At 41.6% G+C, this 24,725-nt stretch overlaps 1 protein-coding gene across 3 annotated transcripts in view; it reads left to right on the forward strand.

Annotated features, from left to right (window-relative positions):
• Positions 1 to 24,725, forward strand: part of LOC106574020 (choline transporter-like protein 5-B) — a 90,631-nt gene that overhangs the window by 44,154 nt on the left and 21,752 nt on the right. For all 3 annotated transcript variants that reach the window (XM_014149529.3, XM_014149528.3, XM_014149531.3), the window contains 6 exons: positions 10,347 to 10,420; positions 16,867 to 16,951; positions 18,306 to 18,390; positions 18,519 to 18,647; positions 19,276 to 19,336; positions 19,537 to 19,660. In XM_014149529.3, coding sequence (XP_014005004.1) covers positions 10,347 to 10,420; positions 16,867 to 16,951; positions 18,306 to 18,390; positions 18,519 to 18,647; positions 19,276 to 19,336; positions 19,537 to 19,660 — 558 coding nt within the window. The remainder of the gene's footprint in view (positions 1 to 10,346; positions 10,421 to 16,866; positions 16,952 to 18,305; positions 18,391 to 18,518; positions 18,648 to 19,275; positions 19,337 to 19,536; positions 19,661 to 24,725) is intronic.

Consider the following 24,725-nt stretch of genomic DNA (forward strand, 5'->3'; position numbering starts at 1 on the left):
TAAGGCTGCTATTCTAACCCTACTAATGATAATGACATTACTTATTATTATAATGGTGGTTATATAAGGCTGTTATACTAACCCTACTAATGATAATGACATTACTTATTATTATAATGGTGGTTATATAAGGCTGCTATACTAAACCTACTAATGATAATGACCTTACTTATTATTATAATGATCATCATCATAATAATATTAATATAAATAATTAGATCAAGGAAAAATTGTTAGTATTATTGTAAATATAATTCTTCTGACACTTTGGCACAGTGTAAACAACATTAAGTTCCCTGTGGCTCAGTTGGTAGAGCGTCTGCTAAATGACTCAAATGTAAATCTGTCTTATTTCTGTATATACAGAAAAGTTGTCATACTCCAGCACACCTTGTGGGCTGCTGCAGCATTCTGTGGCACGTTATCTATTTGTCAGCCATTGTTTTCTGCACCCTCATTTTCTAATTATTGTCTAATCAATACCCAAATGGAGATTAAGTGAAAATAAAAATCTCATTGATTTATCAAGACCAGTCTCCATGCTTGCCTCAGAGCAGCGCGAAACGGTGTTAAATAGTTGTAGGCTTTTGCTTCTAACTTCTATATCCTATTTAAATAAATAAGACCTACACCATTTTTAACAGCACATTACTCAACATTAGTGAGACTCATTTCGCCTACGGTAGACCTAAAGTATATCGAAAATATTTTTTCCAATGACGTGACTCTGCCAATAATTACATTTAGAGGATTGGAGGACTCTAATATCTAAGGGGCATTTTCCGTTAGATATTCTCACATATCCTAAGGGGCTTTTATATAATTCTAAATTAATTAATAATAATAATTGCTTTGTTTAAAAAGTAAAAATATTTTGGAGATTTCGTTTTCATTTAACCTAGAGTGAGCGAGGAAAAAGGCAATTCTTGGAGTGAGAAATTCTCACTTATATGTAAATAAAGCCAGTTTGTTATTTTTTATTATTTATTTCTGGAGAAACCTAAATTGATTATTTAGCAGACATCACTTGCTTATATTCCATCAACACATATCTTAAGAATATCATGGAATATTTGAACAAGTAATTCGTTATGGATCCATAACTAAATAAACATCAGCATTTTGAAAGAGTATATTTATCATTTTATTAACGAAAGCATAAAGATGCTGATGAAGAAATACAGTACTGTACAGTATATGCTTTCACATTTGGATAATAAAGCATTTAAAGCATTTTGAAGATATAAGCCACCTGTATTTGTTTTTTAGGCTACTGTGCAGTTTGACAAGTAAACATAGCCTACAGTAAATACTGTAGTAAACATGTTAAAGTGTCACGTTCTGACCAGTAAAGGGGTTATTTGTTATTGTAGTTTAGTCAGGACGTGGCAGGGGGGTGTTTGTTTTATGTGGTTCGGGGTTTGTTGGGATATGTGTTTATGTAGAGGGGTGTTTGTTTAGAGTATTCCGGGGTTTTTGGTTATGTTCTATGTTTTGTATTTCTATGATCTGTCTATGTTGTGTATTTCTTTGTGTTGGCCTGGTATGGCTCTCAATCAGGAACAGCTGTACATTGTTGTTGCTGATTGGGAGTCATACTTAGGTAGCCCTGTTTTCACATGTCCCTTGTGGGAAGTTGTTTTTGCACTGCTGTGTTTAGCCTGCAATACTGTTTAGCTGTCGTCCGTTTTGTTATTTTTGTTAAGTGTTCAATTTATTAAAATAAAACGTTAAAATGAGCACTCAACCCGCTGCGCCTTGGTCTACTTCATACGGCGACCGTTACATAAAGTGCCTAATTCCTTACATAAGGGAGAGCAGGCCATGTCAAGACTTTCTCGGTGACCTCAAGTACTCATTAACTCTGTCTTTAATGCTTTTTAGGGTTGCATCAGTCATGGATGGAAACTTCTGAGACACAGTATTAATGATGAACACCCGGAGGTTCACTGGTAAGCCATATCTGCCTCAGGATCCATCCCAGTTTGTATTCTGTGCCTACTCGTGGTATCTCTCTTCAGTTTCACATCCTTGGAATAGCAGAACAGCTTATCTGTCTGGGCGGTCTTTGCTGTGCCTGGTGAGCAGTTGGTCAAGTTCTGTTGTCAGAAGAGGAATGGAAAGGTCAGGGTGAACCGACGACCTGACGAACCCGCCACGTATGTTGACTCTGCCTGTAGGAGGTGGAGTTCCAGAGCTCACAGGTGTGCCTGGCATGGATTGTGACTCCATCTCGTTCCTCGCCCTTTTCAATGCGTCATTCTCCACCTGACTCTCCGCCAATGCCGCCTGACTCTCCGCTAATGAGGAGTGACTCTCCGCCAATACCGCCTGGCTCTGGACCAGTGCATCAGCTGTCACACGTATCTCTGCCCTCAGATGTTTCACTTTCTGCTGGTCTGCCTTCAGTGACTCGATCTCAGTCTTCAAAGTTTGAATCTCACCCATGAGCACCTTCATCAGATGAGCAGAATGGTACCGCCCTGAGCACCCATCGATTTCAGTGGCCTATGATAGAAACGGTAGATCTATTAAGAATTTAAAAGTGACTCCAACACACAAATGTTGCATACACATTTTAAGAATCTAGCTTAACTAACCGCTTTCTTTGCAACTATGCGTTTTTCCGATGCTGCCCGTTGCCCAGCCCTTTGTCCACTGATCTCCACGGATGGTTGTCGGCATGGTTGTAAGCTCTGCAAAAATACGTTAATGTTTTTAGTACACAATTATCGATTTTATTACACAGTATGTCTACACATTGATAGGCTATATACCTTTTTTTATTTTTTATAAAATGCTCTGAAACCAAAATACCTTTAGTTTTGGTGATCCTCTCAGCTCCGGCTCATTTTCAAGTCCTCTGGTGATTACAGTCCAACACTGGAATGAGTAGCACCATAGAAAGAAGCTGGTTTGATGAAAACGATGTACATTTCGTCTGTTCTCTTTGGTCGCAATGTCATTTTTTTTAGATAAACAGCTCGTTTTTGAATGGTAACTGTGTTGAGGGTGGAGTTTTGGGCGGGGTGAGGAAAGGTGTGACTTTCAGGTTATTATAGGCTATAAGTATACAGTAGATTGCCGATTGTCCTCACTTTGATTATACTGTAGCACCATGACCAGGATCTCTATTCATTTAAGTGAGCAGATTAGGGCTTTCAGGAGGAACGAAAAATCTTCTGGAGACATTTCAAAAATACTGGTAGACTTGGGGATTTTGGTCACTGACAGCTATTCGCAAAAACTATCATCAGATGCCTGTTTTACGCTGAACTCGAAGCCCAGGAAAATGAACAGGTACAGTAAGCGACAATACTTTAATGTAGGCCTAATAATGCTAAAAATAATGCTTAAATAAATCGACTGCTGGTCTTTACTGTACGCTGCACATTTTCAACTTGTATTTAATTTCCAGTAAGACTATTCAAACCATCGACTCACTGATGAATGAAGATGATGAGCGATCGGCAAAGGCAATCTGTAATCTGCCGGGTTATAAAAAGTCTATTGTCCTGCTAATAGGAAACATTTGCATGATGGGCTACACCTGCTACGGTGGGGATGTCTTCACTATTATTCTACAATGTAGAAAATAGTAAAAATATAGAAAAATCCTGGAATGAGGAGGTGTGTCCAAACTATTGACTGGTACTTGCTTAATTAATTACATTAATATTATTGTGTTTCTATTCCATGAAAAAACCTCTGGGTTTCTGTTAGGATGGAACGGAAAATATGGCGCTGTACAACGTGACGGTCGGCAGTACAGTACTGAGCTATTTAGCTAAAGAACCCCTGTGTCGTGCGGACGAGAGACCGGTTGCAATTGTAAGTAGGCCTAATTTAAAAAAAATCCTACTTCTATTAGGCTGTTAAGCCTCAGAGCCTACCTCAGCCAGTTATTTTATATAGGTCTAGGCTCAGAAGAAATAGACTCCAATTAAGCCCTCTTGTTGTTTGTAAAGTCTAACTAAAATGAAGATTATTGTTGAAATGAATTGCTCGATTGGTGTAGGTCTTCTCCATCTGTTGGTGTGCAGCACTTGCTTAACAAGTTAGCTATATTTTCAGCATCAACCACTGTTCACCTCCTATTGATTGCGCTGCGGTTGCCGCCAGTTGTTTTTTTAAATTGAACCTTTATTTAACAGGCAAGTCATGTAAGAACAAATTCTTATTTACAATGAAGGCATACCCCGGCCAAACCCGGATGACACTGGGCCAATTGTGCGCCGCCCTATGTCACTCCCAATCACGGCCGGATGTGATGCAGTCTGAATTCGAACCAGGAACTGTAGTAAAGCCTCTTGCACAAAGATGCAGTGCCTTAGCCTCTCTAGGCTAGGCGGGACGAATTCGTCCCACCTACGTAACAGCCACGGCTATCCTGTGGAAAAGAAGTTCAACAAATGGTCAGACAGGCCACTTCCTGTAAAGGAATCTCTCAGGTTTTGACCTGCCATTTGAGTTCTGTTATACTCACAGACACCATTCAAACAGTTTTAGAAAATTTAGGGTGTTTTCTATCCATATGTAATAAGTATATGCATATTCTAGTTACTGAGTAGGAGTGGTAACCAGATTAAATCGGGTATGTTTTTTATCCAGCCGTGTCAATGCTGCCCCCTAGCCCTAACAGGTTAAACCGCTGCGCCACTTGGGAGCCAAGACCTGTATATATATATATATATATGGTTGAATAGTCTATTGTTCAGCTAATAGCCCATCCTGCTACGCTTGTGAAAAACAAATAATAATAATTTTCCCCCTTTCCACATGTTATACAGTGGGGGAAAAAAGTATTTGATCCCCTGCTGATATTGTACGTTTGCCCACTTACAAAGAAATTATCAGTCTATAATTTTAATGGTAGGTTTATATGAACAGTGAGAGACAGAATAACAACAAAAAAATCCAGAAAAACGCATGTCAAAAATGTTATAAAATGATTACCATTTTAATGAGGGAAATAAGTATTTGACCCCTCTGCAAAACATGACTTAGTACTTGGTGGCAAAACCCTTGTTGGCAATCACAGAGGTCAGACGTTTCTTGTAGTTGGCCACCAGGTTTGCACACATCTCAGGAGTGATTTTGTCCCACTCCTCTTTGCAGATCTTCTCCAAGTCATTAAGGTTTCGAGGCTGACGTTTGGCAACTCGAACCTTCAGCTCCCTCCACAGATTTTCTATGGGATTAAGGTCTGGAGATTGGCTAGGCCACTCCAGGACCTTAATGTGCTTCTTCTTGAGCTACTCCTTTGTTGCCTTGGCCGTGTGTTTTGGGTCATTGTCATGCTGGAATACCCATCCACGACCCATTTTCAATGCCCTGGCTGAGGGAAGGAGGTTCTCACCCAAGATTTGACAGTACATGGCCCCGTCAAATGATGCGGTGAAGTTGTTCTGTCCCCTTAGCAGAAAAACACCCCCAAAACATAACGTTTCCACCTCCATGTTTGACGGTGGGGATGGTGTTCTTGGGGTCATAGGCAGCATTCCTCCTCCTCCAAACACGGCGAGTTGAGTTGATGCCAAAAAGCTCAACCTACCATTAAAATTATAGACTGATCCTTTCTTTATCAGTGGGCAAACGTACAAAATCAGCAGGGGATCAAATACTTTTTTCCCCCACTGTATATATATTTTTTCCAGAACGTTAATCGTCTGTAGGTAGATACGTGTGTAGGTAGATATGGAAAAATGGGGGCTTTGTCTCATTAGAAATTCAGTGTAGCTCAGAATGTTTTTCTCTGAGCTCACAGTCTTAACATGCCACCTGGTCTGGTCTGCTGGCAAATGCTGCTCCCAGCTTAGGAGCTCAAGTAAAAGCCTACTATCAGGGATGTATGCCATGGCAGGGGCAGAGCCCTGGGTACTAGTCTCATCTAATCGACTCTCTCTCTCTCTCTCTCTCTCTCTCTCTCTCTCGCTGTCTCTCTATTTCTCAATTTAATTCGCTCTCTCTGATCTGATTCGCGCTCTCTCCCTGATCTCTCTTTCTCTATTTTCTCTCTTCCTCTGTCTCTTTCTCTCTCTCTCTCTTGCTGATCTTTCTCTCTCTCGCTGATCTCGCTCTTTCTCTCTCTCTATTTATCTCTCTCTTTATTTATCTCTCAATTTAATTTAAGGGTGTCGTAGCGTTTGCTGTCATTAAATGTGAAGACTGTTAAATTATCAAATCAATTTTTTGTGTAATTATTCCTTATGTGATTAAACTAATCATGTAACTTTAATTAACTAGGAAGTCGGGGCACCACAGTAAAATGTTTATAGGAGTCTCTATTTCCCAAATTAACTCTTCAGATATTTTCATATCTTATCGATTACGGTCTTCTATTAATGTTTTATTACCGCATCAATCGCATTCCTGAATGTCGCAAACCCTTAGATATCTGTACGAACCCTAGCATCATAAATCATGAATCAGCGTTATACAAATTGGCTTAATTATTTATTTACTAACTAATCAATCACAGAATTACATAAACTCACACAATAGGTCATACATTGGTTACTAACATGATACCAAGAAAAAGTCCCTAGTGGACGAAACCATATGACGGCTTGGTAGGCAAAGGAAAGAGGTGGGGACAGATAAGAAAGAGCGGGAGAACAGAATGGACCCACTACATACACTACCACTCAAAAGTTTGGGGTCACTTAGAAATTCCTTTTGTTTTTGAAAGAAAAGCAATTTTTTTTGTCCATTTAAAATAACATCAAATTGATCAGAAATACAGTGTAGACATTGTTAATGTTGTAAATGACTATTGTAGCTGGAAACGGCAGATTTTTAATGGAATTTCTACATAGGCATACAGAGGCCCATTATCAGCAATCATCACTCCTGTGTTCCAATGGCATGTTGTGTTAGCTAATCCAAGTTAATCATTTTAAAAGACTAATTGATCATTAGAAAACCCTTTCGCAATTATGTTTTAGCACAGCTGAAAACTTTTGTGCTTAATAAAGAAGCAATAAAACTGGCCTTCTTTAGACTAGTTGAGTATCTGGAGCGTTAGCATTTGTGGGTTCGATTACAGGCTCAAAATGGTCAGAAACAAATAACTTTATTCTGAAACTCATCAGTCTATTCTTGTTCTGAGAAATGAAGTCTATTCCATGCGAGAAATTGCCAAAAAACTGAAGATCTCGTACAACGCGGTGTACTACTTCACAGAACAGTGCAAACTGGCTCTAACCAGAATAGACAGAGGAGTGGGAGGCCCCAGTGCACAACTGAGCAAGAAGACAAGTACATTAGAATGTCTAGTTTGAGAAACACATGCCTCACAAGTTCTCATCTGGCAGAATCATTAAATAGTACCCGCAAAACACCAGTCTCAACGTCAACAGTGAAGAGGCGACTCCAGGATGATGGCCTTCTAGGCAGAGTTGCAAAGAAAAAGCCATATCTCAGACTGGCCAATAAAAAGAAAATAGGGCAAAAGAACACAGACACTGGACAGAGGAACTCTGCCTAGAAGTCCAGCACCCCGGAGTTGCCTCTTAACTGTTGACGTTGAGACTGGTGTATGCCTTTGTTGTCCCTCTCTGTGATCGCCGGTCCATCTGCTAGATAGATTGTCGACAGAAAGTGTCTGGTTTGTCCACCAGAGATCAAAGTCTTCCGTAGTTGTTGGTTGTTATAATGGATAAGACAGAGTACCATTCGGAAATGTTTTTAGGATGGATGCTTTTACCAGACTAAAGTATTTAAACAGGTGCAGCCTGAATAATTGGTCTTTAGTTTGGAGATTTTTTTCATTGTTTCAGCGTGTGGATGATCTCCACGTTCTCTGGTCTTGTCCTTTTGTAGAGTTGTAGTTTAAACCATTTTGGCTCACGCCTTAATCTGCTTGGTCTATAGAGGGATAGCCATCCCAACGTGGGGACCTGGTCCCTGTGTTCTCTTGACTATATTTAAATTGCCAACCATTTCAACATGTAGTTACAGCTACGTGTTTTCTGATCTAATGTAAATTTCATCGTGGTTTTTATACTGAAATAGAAAAGGGGGTGTTACATGACGCCGATGTAAATGTCTGTATTCACGTGGTGTGGTCACTTTATATGAAAAACGATTCTCATTTAGAAGACCAAGATCACACTGTTGTGTATAAAAACAAAGAAACAGTAATGTATGTCTCCTGTCTTTCATGAGGTCCCCAAATGAAACAATTTCGACATGGTCATTCTTTGCTTCCCCACTGACCGGTTCCACATTCTCAAGAAATATTGTTTAATTCTCCAATTTTGGGGATGTAGGAGTTTGTCAGAACAGCTTCTTTGTTCCACTGTGAAATCCTCTCTCCTCATACTGCATGTCCAAAGGGGGAGAGGGACTTAATGAAGAACCCCAAGCCTAGGGATCCCACCCCCTCTGAGCACCCCCAACTAGGTTCACCCAGACAAATAATATTACACACAGGCACAAATGACCTGAGAGCACAGCAGGAAAGGGTGGCCACAGCACTTCTTCCACAAAATCTTCTTCCACTTTCCCCAACGCACAAGTGGTTATCCCCACCTTGCTACCACAAAAATACTTCCACCCTGCTACTATACAGCGGGTAAATGCAAGTATTTCTCGTGAATGTGCCTCAAAACCAAATGTTTACCTGGCCCACCACTCCACCCTGGACTTGAAAAACCTTTATGACCAGGTTCAGCTATACAAGCCACCTTCGCCCGGACCCTAAAGGACATCGCTCTCAAAAGCAGCCCCAACAGGAGCAACAGATTAATAGACACCCTGCCCAGTTCAGCGGCACCTAGATCTTCTGCACAGATTCTGACAGACCTGGGCCATGACAGTAAATCTCAGTAAGACAAAAATAATGGTGTTCCAAAAAAGGTCCACTTGCCAGGACCACAAATTCAAATTCCATTTAGACACCGTTGCCCTAGAGCACACAAAAAATGATACATACCTTGGCCTAAACATCAGCGCCACAGGTATTTTCCGCAAAGCTGTGAACGATCTGAGAGACAAGGCAAGAAGGGCCTTCTATGCCATCAAAAGGAACATAAAATTCGACATACCAATTAGGATCTGACTAAAAATATTTGAATCAGTTATAGAACCCATTGCCCTTTATGGTTGTGAGGTCTGAGGTCCGCTCACCAACCAAGAATTCACAAAATGGGACAAACACCAAATTGAGACTCTGCATGCAGAATTCTGCAAAAATGTCCTTAGTGTACAACATAAAACTCCAAATAATGCATGCAGAGCAGAATTAGGCTGATTCCCGCTAATTATCAAAATCCAAAAAAGAGACGTTAAATTCTACAACCACCTAAAAAGGAAGCGATTCCCAAACCTTCCTTAACAAAGCCATCACCTACAGAGAGATGAACCTGGAGAAGAGTCCCCTATGCAAGCTGGTCCTGGGGCTCTGTTCACAAACACATACAGGCCCTACAGAGCCTCAGGACAGCAACACAATTAGACCCTACCAAATCATGAGAAAACAAAAATATAATTACTTGACATATAGGAAAAAATTGACAAAAAAACGGATCAAACTAGAATGCTATTTGGCCCTAAACAGAGAGTACGCAGTGGCAGAATACCTGACCACTGTGACTGACCCAAACTTAAGAAAAGCTTTGACTAAGTACAGACTCAGTGAGCATAGCCTTGCTATTGGCCGCCGTAGGCAGACCTGGCTCTCAAGAGAAGACAGGCTATGTGCACACTGCCCACAAAATTAGGTGGAAACTGAGCTGCACTTCCTAACCTCCTGCCAAATGTATGACCATATTAGAGACAAATATTTCCCTCAGATTACACAGATCCACAATTTTGATGAACTCTAATATCTACTGGGTGAAATACCACAGTGAGCCATCACAGCAGCAAGATTTGTGACCTGTTGCCACAAGAAAAGGTCAACCAGTGAAGAACAAACACCATTGTAAATACAACCCATATTTCTGTTATTTATTTTCCGTTTTGTACTTCAACCATTTGCACATCGTTACAACACTGTATATATACATAATATGAGATTTGAAATGTCTTAATTATTTTGGAACTTCTGTGATTGTAATGTTTACTGTTCATTTTTATTGTTTATTCCACTTTTGTTTATTATCTAGTTCACCTGCTTTGGCAATGTTAACATATGTTTCCCATGCCAATAAAGCCCCTTGAATTTATTTGAATTGAGAGAGGGGGGGCGCCTATGATCCTCCCCCAAGGGCAGTCATGACAAGGGCTTTATTGGCATGGGAAACGTATGTTAACATTGCCAAAGCAAGTGAACTAGATAATAAACAAAAGTGGAATAAACAATAACAGTAACACTCTCTCTGTTTCTCTCTTCTCCCCAGGGCCTGCACGGATGTGTTGTGCTGTGTCATCATCGTCATCGTCATCCTCGGCTACATTGCTCTGGGCACCGTGGGTGAGTTGTCATGTTGCTGCCTATCTCATCGAACATAGAGGTTTCATAACAATAAAGTCCCAGTGTCCCACTCACATTTTAGTCATTTAGCAGACGCTCTTATCCAGAGCGACTTACAGTAGTGAATACATACATTTCATGCATTTTTTTTTTTTACTGGCCCCCCCCGTGGGAATCGAACCCACAACCCTGGCGTTGCACACACCATGCTGGCGTTGCAAAGACCATGCTCTACCAACTGAGCCACAGGGAAGGCTTCACTCTGTTGTACCTCAAAGAAGGATGTGGTCTAAGCCAGTGTTTCCCAACACTGGTCCTCAAGTACTCCCAACCGTTCACTATTTCATTGTAGCCCTGGACAAGCACACCTGATTCAACTTATCAACTTGTCAACGAATCATCAATCCCTCAATGAGTTGAATGAGGTGTGTTTGTCTAGGACTACAATGAGAATGTGTACTGTTGAGGGTTCTCGAGTGCTAGGGTTGGGAAACACTGGTCTAAGCAGATGGTGTGAGGAAAGTTGGTGTGTGTGTGAGTTCGTCTGTGTTCATGTTTGTTAGTTAGTGAGTTTCTGCGTGCCTAGCTCTCATCTAGACAGTCTTTGTGTTCTATATATTCCACCAACTGTGTTGCCATATCGATGCTAGTGTTGTATTTGATGCCATTTTTGCATTGAGCAACAGAGCCTCTGATTGTGTAGTGTGTGGGAGGTAGAAATATGAGCGCCTGAATTTCCCCAGAGACAGACCCATTCCTTAATTAGCGGGAGTTAGTAACATCAGTCTGTTTGTATGTGAGGCACTTTCTGTTTTCTGAGGTTACTCTATGGCAGGTATTGCAATGCCGTCGGGGGTACGCCAAATAAAAATGTGATTCACATTTCAAAATGTACTTTTTTTTTTCCTTTTTTTTTTCTTCACATTTTCAAACAGTCCATTTATATTTTCCAACGGAGCTATACATTTGGGTGAGGTTTTTTTCTCGCCTGAGTAGCCTCGTTTCACTGCCAAAAAGAAAATTAAACCATCTAGTGTTCAGCGAAATAACAACACAATGTCAAGTACAGGTAGCCTAGTCAAATAATTAACATCCAATCACATGAACCTTACTCTCTCGCGGGAATTCCACTAACGGTCTGTATGTAGCCAAATGTAGCTGCTGCTCATTCCGTTTGCTCAAAAATTGATAAATGGTTTAAAAAGTAAGGCCCGCGTTTCCATAGAGACTCATACCAGCTCTACTGGTAGTACTGCTACTACCAGCAGTACTACACCTGCACCTGTTGACGACACAAGTTGTGTTCTGCTTCCACGAGCACATCTAATGCTAGCATCAGTAACTACATTTGTTGTTAGCCCAGCTAGTATGGACACTGACAGTTGTGAATCTGATGCAGCCGAAGAGCTACTGCCCCCTTACCCGGGAAAGCACCGAACAACAAACAGGGACGTTGGACCATCGAAGAGGCGCAAATATAATGAGAACTACATTGATTTGGGGTTCACTTATATTGGGAGTAGTGCCTTTCCTCAGCCACAGTGTGTTATATGTGCAAAAGTACTATCTCACAACTCAATGAAACCTTCACTCTTCCGCAGACATTTAGAAACAAAACATGCAAATTTGAAAAATGAGCCACAGAGTTTTTTGAGCAAGAATTAAGACGACTTTTGAGTAGTAAGACATGTATAAAAGCAACAGATACCATTAATAAAAGGGGCTAAAAGCGCCTTATATGGTGAGCTACCGAGTGGCTAGGACAGGCAAGCCCCATACTATTGTGGAGGATTTAATTCTTCCTGTTTCTGCGGATATGGCTGGGACAATGCTGGGGGAAAAGGCCCACAACACTATACAGACATAGACTTCATCAAACAACACTGTTTCATGATGCATCAGTGACATGGCAGGAGATGTTTTGAAACAGTTACTGCTTTGGATACAAGCCAGTGAATTCTATGCATTACAGCTGGATGACTCAACAGACGTGGAGGGCCTGGCACAGCTCCTGGTATATGTCTGTTACGTTTATGGGGGGTCAATTAAGGAAGACATCCTCTTCTGGAAACCAGGACAACAGGAGAGGATATTTTTAAAGTACTGGACAACTTTGTGACATCAAATGGACTTTGGTGGTCAAGATGTGTTGATATCTGTACTGATGGCGCAAAAACCATGACAGGGAGACACAGTGGAGTGGTAACGCGCATACAAGCAGTTGTTCCCGATGCCACTTGGGTGCACTGCAGCATCCACCGAGAGGCTCTTGCTGCCAAGAGAATGCCTGACAGCTTGAAAGATGTTTTGGACACTACAGTGAAAATGGTTGACTTTGTTAAAGCAAGGCCCCTGAACTCTCGTGTATTTTATGCACTATGCAATGATATGGGCAGCAACCATGTAACGTTTTTACAACATACAGAAGCGCGCTGGTTATCAAGGGGCAAAGTATTGACACATTGTTTTGGAGTTGAGAGACGAGCTCACTTACAGTTCTCTTTACTGACCATAATTTTCACTTGTCTGACCGCTTGCATGATGACGAGTTTCTCACACGACTGGCCTATCTGGGTGATGTTTTTTCTCACTTGAATGATCTGATTCTGGAATTACAGGGACTCTCCACAACTATATTCAATGTGCGGGACAAAATTGAGACTATGATAAAGAAGTTGGAGCTCTTCTCTGTCTGCATTAACAAGGACAACACACAGGTCTTTCCATCATTGTATGATTTTTTTGTGTACAAATGAACTCAAGCTTACGGACCATGTCAAATGTGATATAGCGAAGCAATTACACAGGTAGGTTTCTGAAATGGATGACACAAACAACTGGATTCGTTATCCCTTTCATGCCCTGCCTCTAGTCCACTTACCGATATCTGAACAAGAGAGCCTCATCGAAATAGCAACAAGCGGTTCTGTGACAGTTGAATTTAATCAGAAGTCACTGCCAGATTTCTGGATTGGGCTGCGCTCAGAGTATCCTGCCTTGGCAAATCACGCTGTTAAGACACTGATGCCGTTTGAAACCACATACTTATGTGAGAGTGGATTCTTGGCCCTCACTAGCATGAAAACTAAATACAGGCACAGGCTGTTTGGCAAATGATTTAAGACTGAGACTCTCTCCAATACAACCCAACATTACAGAGTTATGTGTATCTTTCAAGCACACCGTTCTCATTAACCTGTGGTGAGTTATTCACAATTTTCAATGAATGATAAAGTTTTATATGTAAGATGGTTAAATAAAAAGCAAAATTATTGATTATTATTATTATTTGTGCACTGGTCCTATAAGAGTCACTTCCCACAAGCCGGGTTGTGACAAAAACTCACACTCATTCTTATGTTTAATAAATGTATCGTATAGTGTGTGTGTGGCAGGCTTACAATGATGGCAAAAAACAACATTTGAGAGTGTGCTGACCCTGGTGCTAGAGGGGGTACACAGCTGAAGGTGGATTGTTTGAAGGGGTACGGGACTATAAAAAGTTTGGGAACCACTGCTCTAAGGCTTCTCCCTAATCTGTGCTTCTAATCTTCTGATTGGAGGTTAGAGCATGTTCTCTAGAGAAATGGGTGATGTCCTCTGGCCTCCATGCCTTTTTAAGGCATTTAATTAGAGCAGCTAAACACAGCCATACTCCAGTGTGTTCCTCTCAGTAGATTGGAATCAATCATGTGAATCTCCTCACACACACACACCTAAGTCTGTACATACAGACTAACACACACACACACACACACACACCCACACACACACACACACACACATACACACACACACACACACACACACACACACACACACACACACACACACACCCTGAGTGAGTCAAATGAAATCAACGGTGATGTCTTCTCTCAAAGTGGAGTCCCACTCAGACTTCCATTGGCAGTGTAGTCACGTCCGAGTCTGGGCAGAGGAAGGACTGTCTGTTGCCCAATTACTTTAAGAGAGCCAGAACCATGAAAATGGAGGTGACTTCAAATAGACACTGGCATGTCAGCAATTATGTGAAGAGCTTTTCATTCTTTCTCCTCCCCTGTGCTCTTCCTCGTGCATAACTTCTCTTTCTCTTCCTCCCAGCTGTGTGAGGCAGGCTAGAAAATAATATGTTATTGTCCTCCTAGGTAATTATTTGCTGTTTATGTTTTGAACAGGTTAGAAAAACTATTGAACACAGGATTGCATTGTGAATTGAAGCCTCAAAAGATGCAGACTGGTGGAAAAAGTGTTGGAGTGATTGGATTACCTTGGCCTTGGTTTTGTTAGTGCTTTTCAGTCGTATTATCACTCTGTAATCTCTAAGTTTCTCACAGACTTTTTCGGGTTGTCCTGTAATGGCTGAACAGCCAGGTCTCAGCTTGACACACTAATATATTCATATCTGGCTTCTGATTGTGATTCATAACAGCAGTCTACATTGGATCCCATTTGACCTTCTTTTATACTGATGTACAGTACTTGTGGGCTGAGGTGATTATGGTAGTCAATCAAATCAGTCACATAAAGCCCTTTTTACATCAGCAGTTGTCACAAAGTGCTTATACAGAAACCTAAAACCCCAAAGAGCAACATTGCAGATGTAGAAGCACGGTGGCTTGGAAAAACTCCCAAGAAAGGCAGAAACCTAGAGAGGAACCAGGCTCTGAGGGGTGGCCAGTCCTCTTCTGGCTGTGCCGGGTGTAGATTATAACAGTACATGGCCATTAAGGCCAGATCGTTCTTCAAGATGTTCAAACAGTCATAGATGAACAGCAGGGTCAGATATTAACTTATTATGACTTGAATCCCGTTAGCGGGATCGATATGACAACAGCCAGTGAAAGTGCAGGGTGCCAAATTCAAAACAACAAAAATCTCATATTTAAAATTCCTCAAACATACAAGTATTATACACCATTTTAAAGCTTTACCTCTTGTTAATCCAGCCACAGTGTCTGATTTCAAAAAGGCTTTACGGCGAAAGCCAACCATATGATTATGTTAGGTCAGCGCCTATACACAAAAAAACACAGCCATTTTCCAGCCAAAGAGAGTCACAAAAAGCAGAAATAGAGATAATGAATCACTAACCTTTGATGATCTTCATGAGATGGCACTCATAGGACTTCATGTTACACAATACATGTATGTTTTGTTCGATAAAGTTCATATTTATATCCAAAAATCTCAGTTTACATTGGCGCATTATGTTCAGTAATGTTTTGCCTCCAAAACACCTGGTGATTTTGCAGAGAGCCACATCAATTTACAGAAATACTCATCATAAATGTTGATGAAAATACAAGTGTTATACATGGAACTTTAGATAAACTTCTCCTTAATGCAACCGCTGTGCCAGATTTAAAAAAAGCTTTACCGAAAAAGCAATAATCTGTGTATGGCGCTCAGACACAAAAACATGCCATACAATATATCTGCCATGTTGGAGTCAACAATATTCAGAAATAGCATTATAAATATTCACTTACTTTTGATGATCTTTATCAGAATGCACTCCCAGGAAGCCCCGTTCCACAATAAATGTTTGTTTTGTTTGATAAAGTCCATCCTTTGTCCAAATACCTCCTTTTTGTTCGTACCTTCAGTTCACAAATCCAAATTCACGACGCGCAGGTCAGACGAAACTCAAAAAATTCAATTACAGTTCGTAGAAACATGTCAAACGATGTATAGAATCAATCTTTAGGATGTTTTTATCATAAATCCGCAATAAAGTTTCAACCGGAGAAATCCTTTGTCTTCAGAAATGCAATGGAACTGAGCTACCTCTCACGTGAGTGCGCATGGCTGAGGCTCATGCCCTGCTGGCAGTCATCTGACTCCAGGAGCTCTTATCCATCCCCACTTCACAGTAGAAGCCTCAAACAAGGTTCTAAAGACTGTTGACATCTAGTGGAAGCCTTAGCAAGTGCAAAATGACCCCACAGACACTGTAGTTTGGATAGGCAATCACTTGAAAAACTACAAACCACTTCCTGTTTGGATTTATTCTCAGGTTTTTGCCTGCCATATGAGTTCTGTTATACTCACAGACATCATTCAAACTGTTTTAGAAACTTCAGAGTGTTTTCTATCCAAATCTACTAATAATATGCATATCTTAGTTTCTGGGCGTGAGTAGCAGGCAGTTTACTCTGGGCACGTCAGTCATCCAAGCTACTCAATACTGCCACCATCCATAAGAAGATAATCACAGTGGTTATAGAGGGTGCAACAGGTCAGCACCTCAGGAGTAAATGTCAATTGGCTTTTCATAGCTGAGCATTCAGAGGTCGAGACAACTTGTGCATGTGCATTACAGACTGTCAGAATATTCCAATACATACACAGTCAGGCAGATCCTATCACTCATTCATGTCCAGAGGGATTGACATATGACAGGGCTGTGAATGAGGCTAATGATGTGGCCGTCTGTCTGGTTGCAGCCTGGATCCATGGCGACCCCAGGAAGGTGGTCTACCCCACTGACAGCCACGGACAGTTCTGTGGACAGCAGGGGACCCCCAACGCGTAAGTCGAAAGAAAGACCGCTATCTGTGTTTGGAGAAAAATGTATTGTATCTACAGTACTATGGATACTATATAGTTACTATGGATAGTTATAGTACTATATCATTGCATTGCACTTAGGACAAGTGTGGCTTCACATTAATATCCTCTAAAAGAATTCTGCACTTGGAAGAGATTGTAAACAGCCTGCGAGGGGTGTCGGCTTAAACACTTTTGACACCTCCAATACAGCAGGAACAATGTGCGAGAAATCATAATGCTGACAAACTGCTTTTCTCTACGATTAATATCCGGTCTCAGTAAATGTCAGTTGTATTAGTCTGTAATATTTGAAACATAGTCATTTTAAACTACCCTTCTATGTTCAGCAGGGCTCTCCAACCCTGTTCCTGGAGAGCTACTGTCCTGTAGGTTTACACTCAACCCTAATCTAGCGCACCGGATTCTAATAATTAGCAGATTGAGAAGGTGAATCAGGTTAGTTACAACTGGGGTTGGAGCGAAAACCTGCAGGAGGGTGTGGCTTCCGTGTGGCTCAGTTAGTAGAGCATGGTGCTTGCAGCACCATGGTTGTGGGTTCAATTCCCACGGGGGACCTGTAAGAAAAATAAGTACAAAATGTATGCACTCACTACTGTAAATTGCTCTGGATAAGAATGTCTGCTAAATGACAAAAATGTAAAGGAGGGTAGCTCTCCAGGAACAGGAATGGAGTGAAAACCTGCAGGAGGGTAGCTCTTCTGGCACAGGAATGGAGTAAAAACCTTCGGAGGGTAGCTCTTCTGGCACAGGAATGGAGTAAAAACCTTCGGAGGGTAGCTCTTCTGGCACAGGAATGGAGTAAAAACCTTCGGAGGGTAGCTCTCCTGGCACAGGAATGGAGTAAAAACCTTCGGAGGGTAGCTCTTCTGGCACAGGAATGGAGTAAAAACCTTCGGAGGGTAGCTCTTCTGGCACAGGAATGGAGTGAAAACCTGTAGGAGGGTAGCTCTTCTGGAACAGGAATGGACTGAAAACCTGTAGGAGGGTAGCTCTCCAGGAATGGGAATGGAGTGAAAACCTGTAGGAGGGTAGCTCTCCAGGAACAGGGTACAGAGCCCTGCTGTACAGTAATCCCCCCTCTTGTTTGTATAGGGCTTTGTGTGGCATGTATGAAAAGTGCATTTAAAGTAGCATTAACCACAGGCTTCCCTGCACCCTGTGTGTTTACACTGTGTCCTGCCTCTGTTTGACAGGCAGCTCAATCTGCCATTAGTTCAATACAACATTTGTTCTCAGCGTTTTCTAATAAAACTGTCATTGTGTATGTGTCGGAAAACGAATGACTATTCTCTCCCTTTCCCTGTGGTTACAGCAACAAAGCCATATTATTCTACTTCAACATATTGCAATGTGCCAATCCTGCCGTTCTCATTAACCTCCAGTGCCCTACAACCCAGGTAAGAGGTCCCTCTTTACGCGGCACACTATTATGTTCCTGCTTGTTCTTTCTTGCTTGATTATACAAGGTCAGTGTTCTCTGTTGTTAAGCGTTGATGAATGTTTGTCTCTACCTCTCTCTTCTCAGCTCTGTGTCTCCAAGTGCCCAGACAGATTTGCCACATACCTAGACATGCAGTACAACTACAGGTACAACAACAGCTACTGGGAGTATTACAGGCAGTTCTGCAAGCCGGGCTTCGACAATCCTAGAAAGGTACAGAGACCTGATGCCTCAAGACACTTATGGCCTCACCTCATTAAGTCCTTGAGTGTTCTGAACAGATGTCATCTGTAATGGTTATCCATCTAAAAGTCAGTAGTGACCAAGACTCTTCTGGAATGGCAATCTTATTAGAATCAGTTAGTCATTTAGTTGCTGCAATTAGAGTATATCTTGTACATTTAATTATACGGAAAAACACGATATTGCTTTATAAGTACTAGGCCTATGTAATGTATTATGTAAAGGAAACATAATGAGATGTAAAAGTTCTGTGACAAAGAGGGAGGGACTGAAAGGGGGAGAGAGGGAGGAAGAGAGAGAGGAAAAGAGTGTGCGCTTAGTCTGCACCCAGACCAGAGTGATAAAACGACAAATGACTCAGGAAGGGTTCCCTACCAGTCTAATGTATGACAGCCTTCTGTTCTGTTCCTATTCAGCTCAGCCACACGCCCACTCTCCTCATGGTCCTTTTGGATAATGGCAAACTCATAGGATATGGTGATAGGATGTCTTACCAGTCATCCTAACCTATGAGTTGGTATAAAAACTAAACTCTGAGGATTTGACATCACTGAATTTATATTGTTTGACGTCTTCTTCCTCTCTTGTCTCCCTTTAGTCAGTTGCACACGTCTTGAGAGATGAGGACTGCCCATCTATGATAGTGCCAAGCAGACCTTGTAAGTGAATCCAGGTTCTACACACAGTTCCTCCACTATCGTTATGGTGACTTAAGATTCAGACTGTCTATTCTAAGACTTAGGTTCTGTGGGAGGGGGCATTATGTGTTAGGGGTTGGGAAAGGAAAGTGATACTTATCAACAGTGTATGACATTGAAACATTATTCTTAGCCATTAAGTATTTGTTTGTGTGTTTCAGTCCTTCAAAGGTGCTTCCCTGACTTCATCACCAGGAACGGGACGCTAACCGTCGCCAACAAGACGGACTTCAAAGACGGGTTAGGTAAAACGAGGAGTGTGATCGATCTCAGGGACGCTGCCAAGTAAGTCCTGCTCTCCTCAACGTCCCTTTGTTGTAGTCAAAATGTTGTTGAGGCAGTTTGGTGGAAAATTAGCATATTTTCTTTATGTGGATTTTAGAATATTCACATGAAAATCTGTCACCAATTGGATTGAAACCTAGCTATTGCCATCTATTTATTGTGTCTATTTATAGACTGATAGGCTACCATACAAATGATATCAGACTTACTGCAAAGGTCATTTATAACCCATAGGAATTCAAGTAAACCAATACTGCAACAAAATTAACATATTTAGTAGCTAAGCTACTTTCTATTTATTAATGACATATTTAGTGCATTCGGGAGATATTCAGACCTGTAACGTGTACGCTGGGAGTCGGGAAGCAAGTGCAGGGAGTGCAAATATAATAATAAGTAGAACATAATACAAAACAGGAAAAGCGTACAGACACGAAACTGAAACAGAGTCAATAACACCTAGGGAAAGAACCAGGGGGAGTGACAGATATAGGGGAGGTAATCAGGAAGGTGATGGAGTCCAGGGGAGTGTCATGAGGCGCAGGTGCGCATAACGATTGTGGCAGGTCTGCATAATGATGAGACAACTGCCGACGTCGAGCACCTGAGTGGGAGTAAACGTGACAGTACTCTTTGACTTTTTCCTCATTTTGTTATGTTATAGCCTTATTCTAAAATTGATTAAATTGTTGTTGTTTTTCCCTTATCCATCTACACACCCCATAATGACAAAGCAAAAACAGGTTTTTAGATTTTGTTTTGCAAATTTCAAAAAAATTCAAACTGATTAAATTACATTTACATAAGTATTCAGACCCTTGACTCAGTACTTTGTTGAAGCACCTTTTTCAGCGATTACAGCCTTGAGTCTTCTTTGGTATGGCGCTACAAGCATGGCACACCTGTATTTGGGGAGTTTCTCCCATTCTTCTCTGCCCAATCAATTTAATTGACCACAGGTGGACTCCAATCAAGTTGTGGAAACATCAAGGATGATCAATGGGAACAAGATGCACCTGAGCTCAATTTCGAGTCGTCATAGCAAACGGTTTGAATACTTGTACTTGTAAATAAGGTATTTAATTTTGATGTTTTTTTTATACATTTGCAAAACTTTCTGGAAACCTGTTTTCACTTTTACATTATGGGATATAGTGTGTAGATTGATGAGGATAAAAAATATTTAATCTGTTTTAGAATAAGGCTGTGACATAACAAAATGTGGAAAAAGTGAAATGGTCTGAATACTTTCCGAAAGCACTGTATATGGCATATATTAAAGGGCAATTAGAAATGCCTGGCGGGCAATTTTTTATTTTTTTACTTGATCACAATTAATCCGAATAATTTGACAGTGCTCTTTTCGACCATTGATGGCCTGTAAATCCTCCCCCTGCCAACCTACAGTATGTGAACTTTCCTCCACATCTCAATGTGATGAGTTTGTGGGATATTTTAGAGGTAAGAAAACCAACGTTAGGCTGGGTATCAGTCAAGCAAGACCTGATGAGAAGCTTGATGATATGTGCCCTAGCCTACCATGCAAAGGCATTATAGAGTAATTTTCCCTGGTTGACACAGACATGCTCAGCAAAGTGATCTCACAACTTAAGCCTTCTACCTGCCTTCTTGATCCAATCTCCACCATCTTCTTCAAAACTGTTTTTAATTGCATATCTGAAGAAGAGGCAGCCTTTAGTTATCACTCCTTGTTCACAGGCACTTTCTCCACTGCACTGTAAACTGCTATGGTGGAACCCCTTCTGAAGAAAAGTCATCTAGATTCATCAGCTCTTAGCAATTTTTTGACAATTTCCAACCTTCCATTCCTAAGCAAAATTCTTGAGAAATTTCTGTTCAAACAGCTAAATATTTTTTTTATGTGACAACTGTATTTTTGAAAAATTCCAATCTGGGTTTTGTGCCCACCACAGCACAGAGACAGCCTTAGTTCAGGTAGTAAATGATCTTGGAGCCAACACAGATGCCAAACAGCTCTCTGTCCTCTTAGATTTAAGTGCTGCATTCAACACTGTTGACCATGATGTCCTTCTGGACAGACTGGAGAGGTGGGTTGGCCTCTTCGGTCCAGTTCTAAATTGGTTTAGGACCTACCTGTCGAGAGTTTTTTGTCATCATTGGTGAACATAACTCAGTGAAAAATACTGTTCAGTAACCCCTTGGCAGCGTTATCAGAAGGCACAGCATTGATTTTCACTGCTACTCAGACGATACACCATTTTACATTTCTGTGTCATCAGAGGATTTTAGCTCCATGTATAAATTATTATATTGTATTAGTGATTTAAATACTTGGATGTCTCACAACTTCCTCCAGCTAAATCAAGACAAGACCAAGGTTCTTATTGTTGGAGCCAAAGCACCTTGGGCAATAAAGATAAAATACCAGGTAAAAAACCTAGGTGTTATTTTAGATACTGATCTAAATTTAGAATCACACATTAGAACGTGATTAAAATAGCTTTTTGCCACCTGAGGAACGTTGCCAAGGTGTGGCCGTTTCTCTCTCCGGCTGATACAGAGAGACTCATCCATGCTTTTATTACAAGCAGACTTGACTACTGTAATGCTCTCAGGTCCTCTGGTACTGGCCTTTTAACTGTCCCAAAGCATAGGACCAAGAGGCATGGAGAGGCAGCTTTTAGTTATTATGCCCCCAGCCTCTGGAATAGCCTGCCAGAGAACCTGAGGGGGGTTGAAACTGTGGACATATTTAAGAGATCTTAAAACAATATTTTTTAGCTTTGCGTTTCCTTAGGGTACTTTTTAGTTGTTCAGTTTCTGTCATTCTTTAGTTTTGTTATCTTATGTTTGTTGTGCAGTAAATATTTCAGCTTTTATTTTATTTACTTTTTATTTTTCTGTAAAGCACATTGTGTTGCATTCCATGTCTGAAATGTGCTGTGTATATATACTGCTCAAAAAAATAAAGGGAACACTTAAACAACACATCCTAGATCTGAATGAAAGAAATAATCTTATTAAATACTTTTTTCTTTACATAGTTGAATGTGCTGACAACAAAATCACACAAACATAATCAATGGAAATCCAATTTATCAACCCATGGAGGTCTGGATTTGGAGACACTCAAAATTAAAGTGGAAAACCACACTACATGTCACGGTCGTCGCTAGAAATGGAGGACCAAAACGCAGCAGGTATGTGTATACTCATCTTCTTTATTTACCGGAAAAGAAGGAAAAACCAAACAAACACGTATACAAAAATAAACAAAACGATGAACGACAAAATGACAGCCTTGAAGGCACCACAGCAATCCAAGAACAATCTCCCACAAAATACAAGACAAACACACCCAACTAATATAGGACTTCCAATCAAAGGCAACACCAAACAGCTGCCTTCAATTGGAAGTCCACCCCAATTAACTCAACATAGAAACACACTCACTAGACTACACATAGAAATACATAAACATAGACCATAACCCAAAACCCGGAAATAATAAATCAAACGCCCTCCTAACTAACACACCACCCCGAACCACATAAAACAAATACCCTCTGCCACGTCCTGACCAAACTACAATAACAATTAACCCTTATACTGGCCTGGACGTGACACTACAGGCTGATCCAACTTTGATGTAATGTCCTTAAAACAAGTCAAAATGAGGCTCACTAGTGTGTGTGGCCTCCACGTGCCTGTATGATCTCCCTACAACGCCTGGGCATGCTCCTGATGAGGTGGCGGATGGTCTCTTGAGGGATCTCCTCCCAGACCTGGACTAAAGCATCCGCCAACTCCTGGACAGTCTGTGGTGCAACGTGGCGTTGGTGGATGGAGCGAGACATGATGTCCCAGATGTGCTCAATTGGATTCAGGTCTGGGGAATGGGTGGGCCAGTCCATAGTATCAATGCCTTCCTCTTGCAGGAACTGCTGACACACTCCAGCCACATGAGGTCTAGCATTGTCTTGCATTAGGAGGAACCCAGGGCCAACCGCACCAGCATATGGTCTCACAAGGGGTCTGAGGATCTCATCTCGGTACCTAATGGCAGTCAGGCTACCTCTGGCGAGCACATGGAGGGCTGTGCTGCCCCCCAAAGAAATGCCACCCCACACCATGACTGACCCACTGCCAAACCGGTCATGCTGGAGGATGTTGCAGGCAGCAGAACATTCTCCACGGCGTCTCCAGACTCTGTCACGTCTGTTATGTGCTCAGTGTGAACCTGCTTTCATCTGTGAAGAGCACAGGGCGCCAGTGGCGAATTTGCCAATCTTGGTGTTCTCTGGCAAATGCCAAACGTCCTGCACGGTGTTGGGCTGTAAGCACAACCCCCACCTGTGGACGTCGGGCCCTCATACCACCCTCATGGAGTCTGTTTCTGACCGTTTGAGCAGACACATGCACATTTGTGGCCTGCTGGACGTAATTTTGCAGGGCTCTGGCAGTGCTTCTCCTGCTCCTCCTTGCACAAAGGCGGAGGTAGCGGTCCTGCTGCTGGGTTGTTGCCCTCCTACGGCCTCCTCCACGTCTCCTGGTGTACTGGCCTGTCTCCTGGTAGCGCCTCCATGCTCTGGACACTACGCTGACAGACACAGCAAACCTTTTTGCCACAGCTCGCAATGATGTGCCATCCTGGATGAGCTGCACTATCTGAGCCACTTGTGTGGGTTGTAGACTCCGTCTCATGCTACCACTAGAGTTAAAGCACCGCCAGCATTCAAAAGTGACCAAAACATCAGCCAGGAAGCATAGGAACTGAGAAGTGGTCTGTGGTCCCCACCTGCAGAACCACTCCTTTATTGGGGGTGTCTTGCTAATTGCCTATAATTTCCACCTGTTGTCTATTCCATTTGCACAACAACATGTGAAATGTATTGTCAATCAGTGTTGCTTCCTAAGTGGACAGTTTGATTTCACAGAAGTGTGATTGACTTGGAGTTACATTGTGTTGTTTAAGTGTTCCCTTTATTTTTTTGAGCAGTGTATAAAGCTTGATTTGATAGTTGTAATTTCTGTCCAAGTCCTGCTCTCCTCAACGTCTCTTTGTGTAGTGGAAATACTGTCG

Source organism: Salmo salar, chromosome 16 (assembly GCF_965601325.2).
Source record: "Salmo salar chromosome 16, fSalSal1, whole genome shotgun sequence".
Classification (NCBI taxonomy): domain Eukaryota; kingdom Metazoa; phylum Chordata; class Actinopteri; order Salmoniformes; family Salmonidae; genus Salmo; species Salmo salar.